Source organism: Penicillium verrucosum, assembly GCF_028828655.1.
Source record: "Penicillium verrucosum strain IBT 35672 chromosome Unknown utg000001l_segment0_segment0, whole genome shotgun sequence".
NCBI classification, from domain to species: Eukaryota; Fungi; Ascomycota; class Eurotiomycetes; order Eurotiales; family Aspergillaceae; genus Penicillium; species Penicillium verrucosum.
In genome coordinates, this window is record NW_026643210.1 from 8,411,408 (window position 1) to 8,427,428 (window position 16,021).

The 16,021-nt window shown below is 48.1% G+C and overlaps 9 protein-coding genes across 9 annotated transcripts; 6 read left to right on the forward strand and 3 right to left on the reverse strand.

Annotated features, from left to right (window-relative positions):
* Window positions 1-617: 617 nt before the first annotated feature.
* Window positions 618-1,562, forward strand: N7516_003033 (uncharacterized protein; the record flags this gene model as incomplete). The annotated part of the gene is made up of 2 exons (XM_057215753.1): window positions 618-685; window positions 1,214-1,562. 2 exons carry the CDS (start codon window positions 618-620, stop codon window positions 1,560-1,562), a joined length of 417 nt encoding a protein of 138 aa, XP_057077636.1.
* Window positions 1,563-1,846: 284 nt separating this feature from the next.
* Window positions 1,847-3,267, forward strand: N7516_003034 (uncharacterized protein; the record flags this gene model as incomplete). Its single annotated transcript, XM_057215754.1, has 2 exons — window positions 1,847-2,254; window positions 2,314-3,267. The coding sequence occupies 2 exons, from the start codon at window positions 1,847-1,849 to the stop codon at window positions 3,265-3,267; spliced, it is 1,362 nt and encodes a 453-aa protein (XP_057077637.1).
* Window positions 3,268-3,840: 573 nt separating this feature from the next.
* Window positions 3,841-5,560, forward strand: N7516_003035 (DUF4246 domain-containing protein; the record flags this gene model as incomplete). The annotated part of the gene is made up of 3 exons (XM_057215755.1): window positions 3,841-3,888; window positions 3,938-4,921; window positions 4,973-5,560. The coding sequence occupies 3 exons, from the start codon at window positions 3,841-3,843 to the stop codon at window positions 5,558-5,560; spliced, it is 1,620 nt and encodes a 539-aa protein (XP_057077638.1).
* Window positions 5,561-5,689: 129 nt separating this feature from the next.
* Window positions 5,690-7,385, reverse strand: N7516_003036 (uncharacterized protein; the record flags this gene model as incomplete). Its single annotated transcript, XM_057215756.1, has 5 exons — window positions 5,690-6,256; window positions 6,318-6,392; window positions 6,467-6,764; window positions 6,835-6,945; window positions 7,000-7,385. The coding sequence occupies 5 exons, from the start codon at window positions 7,383-7,385 to the stop codon at window positions 5,690-5,692; spliced, it is 1,437 nt and encodes a 478-aa protein (XP_057077639.1).
* A 464-nt stretch (window positions 7,386-7,849) lies between these two features.
* On the reverse strand, window positions 7,850-8,858 carry N7516_003037 (uncharacterized protein; the record flags this gene model as incomplete). The annotated part of the gene is made up of 2 exons (XM_057215757.1): window positions 7,850-8,653; window positions 8,784-8,858. 2 exons carry the CDS (start codon window positions 8,856-8,858, stop codon window positions 7,850-7,852), a joined length of 879 nt encoding a protein of 292 aa, XP_057077640.1.
* A 613-nt stretch (window positions 8,859-9,471) lies between these two features.
* On the reverse strand, window positions 9,472-10,082 carry N7516_003038 (putative GPI anchored protein; the record flags this gene model as incomplete). Its single annotated transcript, XM_057215758.1, has 3 exons — window positions 9,472-9,742; window positions 9,796-9,878; window positions 9,939-10,082. The coding sequence occupies 3 exons, from the start codon at window positions 10,080-10,082 to the stop codon at window positions 9,472-9,474; spliced, it is 498 nt and encodes a 165-aa protein (XP_057077641.1).
* An 854-nt stretch (window positions 10,083-10,936) lies between these two features.
* N7516_003039 (uncharacterized protein) lies at window positions 10,937-13,204 on the forward strand (the record flags this gene model as incomplete). The annotated part of the gene is made up of 1 exon (XM_057215759.1): window positions 10,937-13,204. The coding sequence occupies one exon, from the start codon at window positions 10,937-10,939 to the stop codon at window positions 13,202-13,204; it is 2,268 nt and encodes a 755-aa protein (XP_057077642.1).
* A 378-nt stretch (window positions 13,205-13,582) lies between these two features.
* Window positions 13,583-13,801, forward strand: N7516_003040 (uncharacterized protein; the record flags this gene model as incomplete). The annotated part of the gene is made up of 1 exon (XM_057215760.1): window positions 13,583-13,801. The coding sequence occupies one exon, from the start codon at window positions 13,583-13,585 to the stop codon at window positions 13,799-13,801; it is 219 nt and encodes a 72-aa protein (XP_057077643.1).
* A 348-nt stretch (window positions 13,802-14,149) lies between these two features.
* N7516_003041 (serine hydroxymethyltransferase) lies at window positions 14,150-15,968 on the forward strand (the record flags this gene model as incomplete). The annotated part of the gene is made up of 5 exons (XM_057215761.1): window positions 14,150-14,302; window positions 14,361-14,417; window positions 14,479-14,572; window positions 14,632-14,769; window positions 14,824-15,968. The coding sequence occupies 5 exons, from the start codon at window positions 14,150-14,152 to the stop codon at window positions 15,966-15,968; spliced, it is 1,587 nt and encodes a 528-aa protein (XP_057077644.1).
* Window positions 15,969-16,021: the final 53 nt, after the last annotated feature.

The window sequence follows — 16,021 nt, forward strand, 5'->3', positions numbered from 1 at the left end:
CGATTCACACACAAATACAGAGCCACCTTCGGGAAAGGTATTACGGAGTACAGGATAGGCACTTGAGATCCGTCCTGATCCAGGACACTAACAACTGGCCGTAGGATAATCCTTTTTCCGAGGGAAGGGAGCAAGCTGGTACGTACGCCGAGTTGCTTGGAATAATTGTGACGCCCCTATTTGCCAGGATACTGAAGAATCACGCATGGCCAGTTTCGGTCAAAAACCATTGTCTTTCTTGCTACTGATGGTTACAGTACTGTGTCCTTCTGCAGATCGAGACACAGAAGTGTTCCACTCAAGAACTTGGTCTTGGCGTTGCTGGACCGGAAGAGGGGTTGGGAGGGTATTCGGAAATGCACGGATGTAGGTTCCCACAGGTGGGGAAGGTGGGAAGGTGCCCAGCACATTATAAGAGATAGACGTGTTAATCCGGCTTATTAACCCCTTAGAAGTACCGAATAAAGGATATTCATGGATATTATATCGTTTTAGTAAACCTATTAACCTACATACCGGTAAGTAACCGATAGATATATCTTAGATATATCTTAGATAGGCCATAGATAGGCCATAGATATAGGCCTTGACAAAATGGTACTGTCGTTACTGCCAAGATGCCAAAGTTTTGCCAAGGCGCTAACTCGTGTCGAGTTGTCGATCTCCTGACCACCTGCCTATTTAGGTAATTATTTAACCAAAATAGGTAAGGTCGCAGCACCACAGTACCAGAATTCTATTTAGTACTGCAGTACCGAGGTACCTAGGTACCTGTCAAGGCCTATTATGGAGAGGTTTAGAGTCGACTAGTTAGTTATGTTGTAGGCTAAACTAACGTCTAAGAGATAGGAACAGTAGGAAACTGACTAACCATTTATTAATATAGTATCTACCTAATACCTTGATATCTATCTCGAATCGATTCAATTCTTAAAAGAGGACGTACTCAAGGTCAGGTAGTTCAACGCTTTGAGTTTACATTGCAATATGCAAGCAGATATCGTGAGCATCTTACTTTTTAGCGGTAACAGACCTTTTATGACTTGGCTATGAATTCACCCAAGTTCGACTTCTGCCACATCTTACATCCTACCTTATTCCAATCCTTTACCTATATGGTTTAACCAATTCACTTTGACATATACCACCTACACTTTGACACCATCATTGCCTCCTTATACGTGGACATCTCTTTAATCTTCACTCCAGTCAGGGACATATTCTCCCAGAGTAGCATCAAGGAGACCACTGACAAACTCGAGTCATTTGACCAGGCCCGCATTCGAAAGCTAAATGCGAAGCCATGCTGTTGCAAATGCTCCCCACGTCGTGGATGTTCGATTCCCTGGGATGAGGTTGTCAGTGAATTCCGCAAGGGTACCCTCGAGTACTTTGACGGTTTGTGCTTGGATTGTATGAAGCACTCTCCCAGGAAAAGTTCGAAGTATGGAAACGTTCAAGTCACCAAGATGGTCATGACAAAGATTGTTGTATTGAGGGCGGTTAACATGGTTGCAGAATGGGATGGTTGGATACTTCGTTACTTTGGAGTCCAACCTTAAAGTTTTCGCGATCATTTCTTGTTATCGTTGGTCTATTACAGCTTAGATGAAAAGCTTTGAATTTCCAAGCCCTGGTATAACATTTCTATGTAAAGTAAAAGGGATCGGGTATAAAATGGCTCTTGTCACTGTCGCGTCCGCTTTTGACTCTGCCGGTTTTTACCTTGAGACCCTCTCTCGCCCAGACAGTTCCAGAAGCTGTTCCTTCAATCTTCTGCTTCTTATTCCTCCTCCTTCCACTGTCACTCTTCGGTCCCTGCCATACCTCCCCCCTTCTACTCAAGATGGGGACAACCAAGTTCCCAAAGAGACCCACGCTTCGATGGGACCAACACAAACGCCTGGTACTTTGTTGTTTGTATCGATTCTTCGTTTGTAGCAAGAAGGAAACTGAAGAAATATTCTCCTATATGTTTCGAAGTCACCTAAATGAGCGCGGTATTCAAGGCTTCATTCCATTTGCCACTCTCCACACACAGTGGGTTTGGATGAAGAAAAGACGTGATCCAGTTTGGTCCCAAGTGCATATGAACACCACATTTGAAGCGAATGGCGAGTGGAAAGAAATTGTTACAAAGATCAAATCTGCAGCCAAAACTTTGCAGTTCGAGCTCCGTGAGAAGATGGAGGATGACACCATTACATCGTGCCAGAGCTCCTTAGGGTCCGAGGATGAACGGAATACTACATCCGTTAGTTTATCTCGGACATATCCAATTTGCGATTACAAGCTGACGATTCATTCTCTTAGAATGAACCCGCCGCGCCGATAATTTCCCACTCATTGTCTACTCCAGAAACTGCCAACCCGATAGTATTGGTATGCCCGACCCGGGATCATGTTTTCAATGGAAGATCTAGAGACAACCAACGCGCCGACCAAGCCATTGACCTATGCATTGACCAGAGCATCGATCAACATAACGACATTCACAATGACACTCCCACTGGACTCCATGGGTCCACCGAGCCGGTCGTCACTACCCATGGTAAGCTCTGCCTCTGGTGTGAACATGAAGGAACCCCCTACGAGTCCGAGGACATCCAGGAACTGCAAGACAAAGACTACGATTACAACAGTGAATATGAGGATCATAGTCATGGCAATCATCATAATGACCGACAAGACGACCCTATTATGAGAGAGTACGCCCAAGGATTCAAGCGGTTTACCAGGGAGCTAGATCGTCAAGTCCCCTATTCGGATGAAGAATTGTCTGATTCAGAGAGCGAGTATCTGATGACACTCCAAGAAAGCCCTGCAAAAGTGCACTCATTTTGCGACTCACGCCTGTCCTTGCCTTCAGACCTAGAACAAGGGCTCCTAGATTCTGGGGATAATTCAGAATGGTGCGCCGACAGAGGAAGTCTAATCAATTTGGTTGATTTCGGGAGCCCTTCGATTTCAATGGAAGACCCGAGCGGTACCCTTGACAATGATCGAATTTCCACACAAAATACTCTTTCCAACATCCGTTTCCCCTGGAACCACACGGCTTACGATGAGGTGCCCGACGACGGCTTCGGTGGTCAGAGGGCGTTGCAGTATCAGTGGCCCTCAAATGATGAAATGAGGGTGGAAACTCTACGCCAGATGTCCGTGGAAGCTCTTCGCCAGATTGAAAACCAGTCAACAACTCACTTTAATCATCAGGGGGAAATGGATGTATTGATTTATGACGGCAATACCTGGAACCAGGTGTAGGAAGAGTGAGATAACTAGATACTGCATAAAAGGAGAAATCAAGAACGTTGAAATTTCTCAAGACGCTAACCTTCCCTTCCGAAGGCACGTGACCGTCAGCCCCCTCAGATAATAACATCTCCTCTTCCTCTTTGATATCAGCGCAATACTCTCCCTTGAATTAATCGACTCTCACTCAGTGTTTCCCTCTAAGCTGGGGCTAGCGCCGTTTCTGCGTGGGGGATAATTAACTACACAAAGAAGATGAATTTCAACACTGATACTCTTCTGCAATCTCTCACGCCAAGATGTCTTCAAACTCGAATCCGCAGCTTCGAATGCCGGGGTTTAATGTAGACTTGAACTGTACGCCCAATGTGAGAACTGAACTTTTTTTTATATACGACATGGCACGCGCTAACAAGCTAGCGAAATATATTCGGTATGGGAATCAATGGGTTTCGGAATGGTCTAGATATGGATCACCATGCATTTGGCTGCATGTAGTATGTTTTGTTGGTGTGTCTGCGGGCGATGTCTTGAGGTTGACCCAGATTCTCTAGTGACTTGGTTACTCACCGAGAGATTCTCATGATGCGGGTCATGGATATGATCACGGATGAGCCCGGATGGGATCAAAAGGTGCAAAGGTCTCATCGCTATTTCTAGTCTTATTTCTAAAATTCCACAGGTCTTCGATGAGGATATCACGGCTGAATGGCGGAATAAGATCGTCCGCATTGGACAATACGTGACTCCGAAGATGATGGATTGGATTATCAAAGAGCTTCAATGGAAAGCCGGCGTCTTCAAAGAGAAAGGCCTTGTCCATGTCTTTGATGTGGGTGTGGTTAAGTCCGATACCGCCGTGTCGAAAGAACTACAGCAAGCATTAAAAGAGGCCGTGAAGGCTCTCGAGAACATTCCAGAGGACCAGAAAGACTATCACCCGGGATCTGACAACAAGGTGGTCAATTTAGTGAACCCCTCGCTATTCCCGGTAAGATACGGCCAGACTCATGTTCTCGCAAATCGAACCATCGGTCTGGATAACTGCCTAAGCAGTGTGGGACAGGGAAACTTAATCCCCGTTCCCTCCACCGAGAACTGCCGTCCGCATAATGAATATAACGAACACCACCCTCGCATCCCGGAGAGGGAGATTCCAGTCTTCAGCGAGAAGTTCCAATTGCTCCCGTGTGATGTGGAACTCACCCATGACGCCGGCTGCAGAATTGTCTCGTATATCAACAATGTCCATCCCGTCGACCATAAGGGGCTATATGATGTGATTGAGAAGATCATCGCCGGTGCAATCCCACTCTGGGATCAGAGCTTGACAGAATTCTGTATCAACAGAATCAATTATCGGGAGGTCAAATTCGGTGACCATACGCAGCCTGAACCGATTTGGCCTAAGAAAAACCACAAAAATGAGCTAGAGCACCTCGAGGCCAAACTGAGGTTCTTGGAACTCAATTGGCAGTGGAAAATTACCCGTCCTGTTCTACTCCCTGAACCGCAAGAATTCACTTTCCCTGGACAATGGCGCAGGGTCAATCTACGGAATCAGTTCCCCAAAACGAAACTGCAGGTCATTGTGAAGTTGGCCAACATCGAATTGACCACTGACAACCCCGAGTACGAAGGGTCATGGCACCTCGAGGGACAGCTAGTGAGTGATTTATACCCACCCTCATTCAGCTCCCCGTACTAATCCAATCAGAACGAGCGTATTTGTGCCACCGCAATCTACTACTACGACAGCGAAAATATCACCGAGGGCACCCAACGTTTCCGTCAACATGGAATGGACAATATGATAAATATCAACTATTGCAGTGGGCACCACAAGTTCCTGCAAGCAGTGTATGGCTTTGGTGAAGATGTCCGGGGCAGGGGCAACACTGATGTCACACAAGACCTTGGCGGAGTCGTCTGCCAGGAAGGTCGACTCCTCACGTTCCCTAACACCGTCCAGAACCGAGTTTCTCCGTTCTCCCTGGACGACCGATCTAAGCCTGGCCATCGTAAAATCCTCGTGTTATTCCTGGTGGATCCTCATCGGCGGGTTATCTCCTCTGCCAATGTGCCCCCACAGAGGGAGGACTGGGGTGGTGAGAGACAGCAGGCTGTGAATCAAGTTCTGTCAAGACTACCGTTGGAATTGCAGTACATTGTTCAGAGCTATATTGACCCCCTAATGACTATGGACGAGGCTAAGGCACACAGGTTGGATCTTATGAAAGACCACAGGCTCAAATCGAGGAGACTCGATCAAAATTTTGAGACGGGCAACTTCCATCTCCAGTAGAGAAACACAAAAGCGAGTTCAATTCAGAAGTTATGAGACAGTGGAAGACAAGTAGCAATAAGTATTTGATAGAGATAAATCTATATAAGAAAAGTTTATAGAGTAACAAACATCAACGTTGCCAGCTGGTTATATGATCGATTTCCCGGACGGGATGTCCGGGTTAAATTGAGGATGATTCACGATGCTCTCATATTTATGTGCAGTCGGCAACCCCCTCTCCATTTGCGCCTTAGTCGCGGTAGGAAGCCTCAGGCCACCCATGAGGGGATTTGTAGGATTGTAGTCATATATCCACAAACGGTTGGAGTTATCGGGTGCAGTTCCTGTGTAGAACTTCGAACGCATCCAAGGACCATTCAGACGTTTTGTTCCCCGTCCAGGAAGAACGACAACGGGTATCGAGTCCCAACTGGCTGCCATATATTGTCTCTCTTTCTCATCCCACATGTTAACTTCCAATTCTCTTACTAGCATGGCTTTATTGCTCCCATCGGCCAAAGTTACGACTAACACCCTCAAAAATCGTGGTAAAGGGTAACTAACGCCGTTGGCTTGTAGATTGGTCCTTAATCGATTCACGTCCTCGTCATAAAGGACCATATAATCGGCTCCGGTGTCATCCTTGAATTTGAATTCAAAGGGTCCAGGTTGTGTTTGCCCGCCTGTCATTGGGATCCGAAGAACAATTGAGGGCTAAGAAAATGTTAAAACGAAGCATTTGGCATTAGAAAATTGTATAGACAGGCATACATACCTCGGCTGCCCACTTTCTAGACCCTGTTCCACATTCGATTACAGCTTGTTGACTACTAGGTCCAGGGCCATCAATCTATAAATGATTTAATATCAGCATACTATTCGATCTCCTAATATGGGGGTATCCCCATGTCTAACAGGACTTACACCCTCTACCCAAAATCCCGTTTCATTTCCCTTATGTGCATCATAGAGATATTGGAATTCATTCCACTTGAAGGCCCTTGGTGCACAGAGCTGAGCTCCATTGTGCCAATAGGTGACAAAACCATGACACCAGTTCAAGACACCCGATCGGTAGGCCAGTATGACATTTTGAACATTGGTGGCGATATTGTGCTTGTCCTTGATGGCATTACTTTGAGTCCATTCCAGGATAAATTTCAGATTCTGCAGGCGTTGCACGACAGGCCAATTTAGCCCGTGCTCTGCAGCCAACCTTTTACTAAATAAGTTCAAGGATATTAGCGATGATCAATATCTTCATCTTCGTATTGAGTTATGCGATGACTGACTTGCGTGCCCTCTGCTCAAACAAAAACTCTTCCAATTTATGTTCATAGACATGAGGCATGATGTTGTCCTTAATCCGCTCGCGGCATCTTGTAATTTGAGACTCCAGATCACTGTACACCATTGGTTAGTAGTTGAATTGCCCGTATCAACTAATTGGAGCCTACTCATTAATCAGATCAGGCTCTCTTGGATTCCAGCCTTTGGGTGCCTTCGCCCGGTCCGTAATGGCAGTCTTTACCGGACGCCATTTCTGCTTGGGAGGTCTTGGTGGCATAGGTTCAAGCTTCTTTTTAGAATAGTCGGTTTTCAGATCGGCTAAGAAAGCTTCCACATCCAGAGGTTTGGGTTTAGGTTCCTCTTTCTTTTGTTTCTTTTTTATAGAGACCGACTCTGCCTGCAAATCATGTGCTCCCCTCTTTGCCTTTGGTCGTATAGGGAGATCTTCTTCCAGTTGACCTCTAACCGCTTCATCACGCTGTTCTTGCTGTTTCTCGCTAAAGAAACCCTGGGGTTTTCGGGCCCGCGCGCGATCATCCGGGTTGTCGGACATTTTGAAATAGAGAGCAGTTGTGAGATGGATGGTATTTCCTTGAGATATGGGGGACGAAGCAAGAATCGGACAACCATGAACATGAAGGAGTTTATCGATGTATTTTGTATGGAATTGGCTTTGTTTGATGGAGATTCGTTCGAGTTGCTTCTTCGACTTTTCTTTGTGCATTCTTTTTTTTTTTTTTTGTTCATGTTTCATATGAAAGGATATGGTGTTGCAATTGGCAACAAAAAGTATCTCTGCTTGCCCTAAATCCCAGTCTTTGTCACTGTCGGACCAGACACCAACGCGTAAGGCATACTTCGAAGCTAGAAAACCCAGATGTTAGCCATCTTTGAGCACATTTAACCACCATAGAATTAGTACGCTGACCGATACAGTCAATAGTCAATGGAAAGAAATACCAAAGATGAAAGAATTTGCGCAAGCTATCGTAGTAAAATAAAAAGTGAACCACTCATCTATTCATCCCCAGACAAGCCATGCAACTCACCAGAGCAAGCGCGTTCATCAGACCTCACAAAGAGAGCGTTATCATCCCCATCACTCAATTCGAACGGATTCTCAGGACCACCCTTGAAAGACGCAGACTCCTCATCCTCAAAATTCTCCCTCACCCTCCCTTTTTCCAGCATGATCCTGATATTACCCATAATATGGTCAATTTGAGTAGAGATATTGTTCAGCTCATGGTACATCTGACGCGCCAGCCAGGTCTCACACTTGCCCCCATGTCGGCTCCGGATGCGCTGGTCGTACTGCAACACCGCGAGCGAAATCGGGGTGTACATAGCGGAGATTTCATGGTACTCCTCCGACATGTGGTCAGAGACTGGCTCGTGGGGAGTCTCCTTCTCGTCGGAAGCGTGGTTGAATAGACTCAACTCCAACCCCCCGGGGACGATGAACTCTGAAGACGGGAGGTCTGGGAGCTTCAATGGGTTTCCGGGCTTGGTAGAAGCAGTGTCCTCCTTTGCGGCCTTCTGATTCGACGACAGCTTGGGTGAGAGTTCTCGTTGAGTGCGCCCGGGAGATGCGGGCTGCTGCTTTCCATGTGACAAGGTAGACTTGGTTGTACTGTTGTCTCTCTTGGGCTCTTTGTTGGGTGAGCGCTTGTGTGGTTTATTGGGGGTCTTTGAGTTAATCGACGCCTGGGAGATGGTCTCCATTGAGGAACTCGTCCTCCGGCTCTTAGTCCCAGATCGACCTCCCCTCTTGCGTTTCTTGGTCTTAATCGACTCAGAGGGGCTGGCATCGAGGGGATCCTATTGTGCATATGGATATCAGTATCTTTGTTATAATACGCAGGCTGTGGGGATGAGGTATTCAATATAGATCCATGGATAGTATGAAGGCTGATGTAAGTGATATAAGTGTGTAGTCGTGCACCCATACCTTCACCTGTTTAGCAGGGGTGTGATCTTTGAGGCGGGCTGAAGCCTGGACCTCTTCCTTTGGAGTAGCTGGCATTATTCTGGTTAGATTGGCGATGAAACAGGGATATCAAAGGTTCATTAGACAGAGGGGATGAAGATACAGAGATGGAGAGGGATAGTGAATCGTTGTGCAGACAGAATCTTGGCATCAATTTATAGATGTGCATGGCATACGACAAATGAGAATGGCAAATAATGTCGACAAACACTCGGGTATCAAACTCGATGTAGTATCGGATGCATGTGTACTAATCAAGATGGCAAGATGTGAAAATGATAAATAAGTGATAGTTTATGTTGGTTGAATGCACATTGAAACCAGTACAAGTCGAGTATCGGATTCCATAAGGAGAATAAGTAGAAAGTAAAAGATCATGCTTGATCGAAGATGTGAATATAATAAAAAGCGTTATGTCCAGGAGAATAGTGCACAAAAATCAACAAAAGATAAGCTCCACAAGAAAGGCAGACGTGAAAAGATAACCCAAAAGGGCTCATTATGTATTATCTAAGACGTAGACAAGACATATACACCAGAAGAAGAACCCACAGCCGTAAACACCCGATAGCATCGTGTGGATGATCAAAATGATAACACCCAGTCACGATGCTATCTCTTCATGGTACCATTGACAACCTCAACTGATTTACAGAAGGAGGGCAACGGCACCGAAGACGGCAGCCAGACCGGCACCAGCACCGGTAGCGGCGTTGATGGCACCGGCGTTGAAGGCGGGCTGGGAGGGGGTGGCAGCGCTGGAGGGAGAGCTGGGCACACCGGTAGGGCCAACACCGGGGACCAGAGGGGTGGAGGTGGCGACACCGGGGACGGGGATGAGGGGAACACTGCTGGAAGCCACGGGGGTGGAAGTCGCAGGGGTGGAGGCCACGGGAGTGGAGGCCACAGCGGTAGTAGAGCTAAGGAATATGTTAGATTGGATTAATTGGTCATGTTGGAAGGAAATTCTTACCAGGACTTGCACTCAGTCACGGTGGAGGTCTCGATGGGACGAGTGACGGTGTAGGGACCGTGGGTCATGGTGATGTGGCCGGGCTGGAATTGCTGTTAATATACATGTTGCAAACTTGTTAGGCAAGGTAAACATAAACATACGGTGGCGATGCTGTAGGTCTTTCCTCCGTGAACAATGGAGGTGGCCTCAGGGCAGTAGGTGGTGTACTCGGTAAGAGTCTCGGTGACAACACCGGCCATGGCACCAGCGGCACCGAGAGCGAGAGCGGCAATAGAGAAACGCATTGTGATAGAGTTGATAGAGATGATTGGAATGGTTCCAAAAATGTTCAGAGAGATAAGGTTAATTTTAAAAGAATGACAAGGTTTAAAAAAAAGAATGTAATCGGTTGAAAACCGGGGATTTAAAGAATGTAGTGGAAAAGAGAGAGGGAGAAAAAGAAGGGGAGAGGAGAGTTTATAACCAAAATGCTGTAGGCCCTGGGAGATTTAATTAAATGAGATTCAGGTACCCGTGTGCCACTTAAGGCACACACACACACTCTGTGGTGCCCACAGGGAAAAAGGGGCAGAGACAAGTGTGTGGCAATAAGTGACGGGAAGAAAATAAACAAAGAGATACTTGATACTATACCTAAATTATTATGAAAACTAAAGTCACTTCCTCCCTAGCGTCCCCTCCTCATATTAAGGGCACGCCCTCAGGAACTGGTTCAAGGTGTGTCGGGAGATCCTTTCCTATTTGGGCACTGATTGGCTACTCGGGTTGGGACTAATTTCCCTGGGCATTGGCGATTGTAGTTCTAGGTGTTTGGATCAACTTGTTATAACTAACTACGGAGTATATTATGTTGGATTTGTATATCTTTTATATCTTTTATAGTCTTTTGTCTTTTATATAATTGGTTCTATACATTCTCAAAAACGTTCTAAATAATTGTGCTTATCTCTACAATATCTTACCTAGGTATAAACCTTCCCTGGTGTGCTTATGCAAGCAGGCTCTGGGTCCACGGGTGTAGCCAGCTCCAGGGGACCTGTTGACCGCTTTGTTGACTATCTGAACTTCGGAATAGTCTTGGAAGCCCGGAAATCCTAGAAATCCATTATGGGTTTTCGGACTTTTCGAATCGTCAAAAATGAATCTCCTAGATCTGCCACTTGAGATTATCCACCTTATTTTCCAGTCCATACCCGACCAATGGAGTCTCCCTGCGTTGCAAGATCCCAACTACGACCCTAATCCACGGGTCTTCTCCCTCGACCTGTGGTCACTCAACTCTTTTGTCCAAACATGCAAAACCCTATATATGCCTCTGAACCCCTTCCTCTATCAGTGGGATGCCGAGTTTTACTCCAACCGGGCCCTGGGCTGGGCAGCAGAAAGTGGCAACCTAGCAACTGCGCGGCTCTCACTCAAAGCGAAGCTCCCAGAGGAAAGATGCCACAAAAGATGGGAATACTTGTATGTGGCTACATATTATAACCACCAAGCCATCGTACACCTTCTACTGAAGCATGATATCGATCCGAATCGGGTTGCGTACTGGGACACTGAGGTGGATGACGGCGAGGGTTCGAACAATCTCAGTATCAATTTGCTCGAGGAAGCCACACACGTGGGCTCTGTTCCAATCCTGGAATTATTACTTGATCATGGGGCAGTTACTGACCGTCTGACATTCATATCAATGCTGAAACACGCAGCGGGGAAAGGGTACCTTGCTATCGCCAAACTTCTTATCGAGAATGGCTGTGGTCTTGGAGCGATCGATCCTGCTGAATATCACGATGCTCTATGCAGAGCAATCGAGACAGGATCCACCAGTGTAGTTCAGTTTCTGCTTGAACAAGGAGTTTGTCCTGAGATGCCGCCCGGGATACAGCGGCCAGGTCGGTCGTCTATGGCTCTGGCTGCTTATATGCACGACCAAGAGATAATCAAGATGCTAATTGCCCATGGAGCGAATCCATTTCCCGAGGAACCGATCGGCATCTATGTCCTCCCATTGGTAAATGCTGCCAGTGTGAAGAATTACCCAGTGGCTCAGCTCCTCCGTGAATCCATCAATCTAGAGGAGATGATCAGATCGAGAGGCCGGAACCAAGAATTGCTTCTGTTGGTCGCTGCTGCCTGTGGATGGGACGACATGGTACGACAACTCCTCGACCAGGGCTGTCCGGTGGATACAAAGGTACGAAATTCATACTCTTTCCATTCAACCAGTAAGCCCGACATCAACAAGGAGCATCTCCCGCCTATATCGCTCGCGGCCGATCGAGGTCACTATAGCACTGTGCAGCTACTGCTTTCCTATAATGCAAGCTACAATCCCCTCTCGAGATACGAAGAACCCTTCCCACTTCTCCATGCGGTGGCCTCAGGACACCTGGATATTGTGGAGCTTCTCCTCGATCACGGCGCAGAACTGAATGGTATAGGACGATGGTATGACCGGGACAAGGACATCGGTGATCTACCGTGCATATATTGGGCTTTGAGACATCCGGAGATCTTCCGCCTTCTGCTTGACCGAGGCGCGGATCTATCCGTGCGGGCAGTAGAAGCCAGCATCCAGATTGACCGGAATCTACATGGGATTATCTCAATCAGTCATGAGTTTGAGGGCGGAGGGCGAGCACCCACAAGCACACTGGTCATCCAAGAGGCTCTGGAAAGTGGTTGCACCGAAATAGTCCAAATCCTCCTGGAAAGAGGCATACCATTGCAAATCCCTGGGCAAGGTGCCTGTTGGGGTCACAAGCCTCTGCTAATAGCGGCAGCGGCGGGGGGCGAAGAAACGACAAGGCTTGTCTTGGACCATGGACTCAACATTTCCTCGGGAAGCGTAGATGTCGAGGAAGCCATAAACATTGCTGTCGGTAAAGCAAACTTCGTGTTGTTTAAGCTCCTGCTGGACAGAGGATTTTTGAATCCTCCATCTGCTTCTCCGGGAGATCGAAACATTCTGGGAATTGAGATACCCGCGTCCCCAGCGCCACAGAGAGATACAAATACCGATGCGACTACTATGGATCTACCAACAGAGCACGGCACGTGCACTAAACCGACAAAATCACCTCTAGCAACATCCCCTCTTGATCATCTGTTCATGAGCGAGGCTTTACCAGGTCCAGGAAATACGGAAATTTTCGTTCAGTTTTTGTTGGAACAAGGTGCAGAACCCCTTGGAGGATCTTCTGCCTTTACGACTCCATTGGGAATAGCTTCAAAACGACGATATATCCATATAGTTCGGCTTATGCTGAGGGTCATTGATAGACAGACTATTACGGAGGAAGAGCTCTTGCTTAAGCTTGGCGTGATTCTTGAGATTGAAAACCTCGACGCAGGTGCCCGTAGTACGCTAAGCGGAGCAGCAGAAACCTTCCATGAAGTGAGTTGAAAGGTGGGAACCATATTTTATTCATGACTATCATGCCTTTTCCCCGGGCTAGCATTAGCTATGGATCTTGTTTGAATGGGTACTGTGCTGTGCTGTGAGTGTCAAGTTAGACTTGAAGACAACTTGATGAGAAGGGGAGACGGAATAGGGGCGAACAAAGTCAGTTCTATTCTTGTCGTAAGCCATACTATAGTGGATTCGGGATCTTCATTGCAATGATTACCCCCTACCATAGTATAAATAAGTTCTTTGGATTATATCAACACCCTGATCCCTTGCTGGACAACGTAGTTGTATTGCGAGGGTGGAGTGCATAACACTTAGGGGAATGCCGAAGAAAGAATTGGAAGAGAGCCAGTCAGGTCAAGACAAATAGTAATGGCTATATACTGTGAAGCTAATTGTACTCGAGAGTCACTCGGAGCATACGAGAAACGCATGTCCTTGTTGTACCAGAGTGTCGACAATGCGACAGTGGAACTGTTGCCACAAAAGGTTCATGGAGATGTGGAATATGACCAATCCCGACCTGCCAAGGGAGGTGAACCAACACAACAATTCCAATCCGATGGTACTGGCCCCTTAAAGGATGGTTAAGAGGCGTGGGACCTTTCAGCAGCGCCCGTCCAGCGCCAGCTAGACCGAAGTCCAGCCGTCACCGACGAGTGCTGACACAGATAAAAAGACGCCGTTTCTTCATCTTGGATTTAGTTGTGTGAAGAAGAAAAGGAGAGAAAAATTTTGCCGAGCGAAGATAAAGCAACAGCTGGCGCACGGACCAGGCGGAGAGCTCAAACGGGAATAGTGTATTTTTCCCGCTTTCCGCGGGCAACGGAAAGGTCCCCAGTGCTCGTCCGACTACCATCAATCGTTTAAAAGCCGTCGCTTTCCTATCGGCTAAGTACATAATACTCTGCTTGGGAATTGACCTTCTTTAGCTTCATCATGTATTTGTCTCGCTGTGGTAGATCCGCTGCTCGCTTGCTCCCCCTTGGGAGCTCCCGGGCAGCCGTTGTCTCCGCTCGCGCCTCTATCGTGCCCAGATTGGCCCCCCAATCGCGGGGAGTAGCGTCGTCCACTCGTGATACCCAGCACAAGGTTGGTGGCCAGAATCAATTCAATTGCAAGCGGAACATGCAGACTGACCATTTGATAGCTGCTCGCGGCCTCTCTGGAGGAGTCCGACCCCGCCGTGTATAGCATCCTGCAGAAGGTGCGTCATCGCTGATAGAGAGCTCACCAATTGACCGAACAGCTGCTAAAACCCATTCCAGGAGAAAAAACGTCAAAAGCACTTCATTAACCTGATCCCCTCCGAGAACTTCACATCGCAAGCTGTTCTCGATGCCCTAGGCAGTGTTATGCAAAGTATGTACTCCGGGTGACCGCCTCTACTTGTCCGACAGACTATCCTAACCGCAATTCAGACAAATATTCCGAGGGATACCCCGGTGCTCGGTACTATGGAGGAAATGAACACATTGATGCTTCCGAGCGGTTGTGCCAGCAACGTGCCCTAGAGACCTTCCGTCTGGACCCGGCGGAATGGGGAGTGAACGTCCAACGTATGATACAGTCGACATGATACAATGATAGACGCCACGGCTAACTCACTTCAGCTCTGTCCGGTTCACCCGCTAACCTCATGGCCTACTCCGCCCTCCTCAACACTCACGACCGCATCATGGGCTTGGACCTTCCCCACGGCGGTCACCTGTCCCACGGTTATCAGACCCCTACCAAGAAGATTTCCGCCATCTCCAAATACTTCGAGACCTTCCCTTACCGCCTCGATGAGTTGACTGGTCTGATCGACTACGATGCATTGGAGAAGTCCGCCACCCTATACCGGCCCAAGCTGATTATCGCGGGTACCTCGGCCTACAGCCGTCTGATTGACTACCCGCGCATGCGCGCGATTGCCGACTCCGTAGGCGCCTACCTTCTGTCCGATATGGCTCACATCTCGGGTCTTGTGGCTGCCGACGTACTCCCATCTCCCTTCCCCTACTCAGATGTCGTGACCACCACCACTCACAAGTCTCTACGTGGCCCGCGTGGCGCCATGATCTTTTACCGCAAGGGCGTGCGTAGCACCGACAAGAAGGGCAACCCCGTCATGTACGATCTCGAGAACCCCATCAACGCATCCGTCTTCCCCGGCCACCAGGGTGGCCCTCACAACCACACTATCACCGCGCTGGCCGTGGCCCTCAAGCAGGCTCAGACGCCCGACTTCGAGGCCTACCAGAAGACAGTGCTTCTCAACGCCTCTGCTCTAGCCAATCGCCTTGGTGATTCCACCAGCAACGGTGGACTCGGCTACAACATCGTGTCCGGTGGCACCGAAAACCACTTGGTGCTAGTGGACTTGAAGAACCGCGGCGTGGACGGTGCTCGCGTTGAGCGCGTTCTCGAGCTGTGCGGTGTCGCCAGTAACAAGAACACCGTTCCTGGTGACAAGTCCGCTCTCAAGCCCGGCGGTCTGCGTCTCGGAACCCCTGCCATGACCTCCCGTGGCTTCCAGCCTGAGGACTTCACCCGCGTCGCCGATATCGTCGACCGTGCGGTCACCATCACTCAGAAACTGGACAAGGTTGCCCGTGAGTCGGCTCAGTCCCGCGGTGTCAAGAACCCTAATACTGTCAAGGCCTTCTTGGACTACGTGGGTGAGGGCGAGGAGATCTCAGAGATCGTTGTGCTCCGTCAAGAGGTCGAAGACTGGGTAGGTACTTTCAGCTTGCCGTGGGCTGAGGAACAGTAGACGTTTCTTTTTCTTTTTCTTTTTTCTTTTTTCTTTTTGATTCCCTCTATATA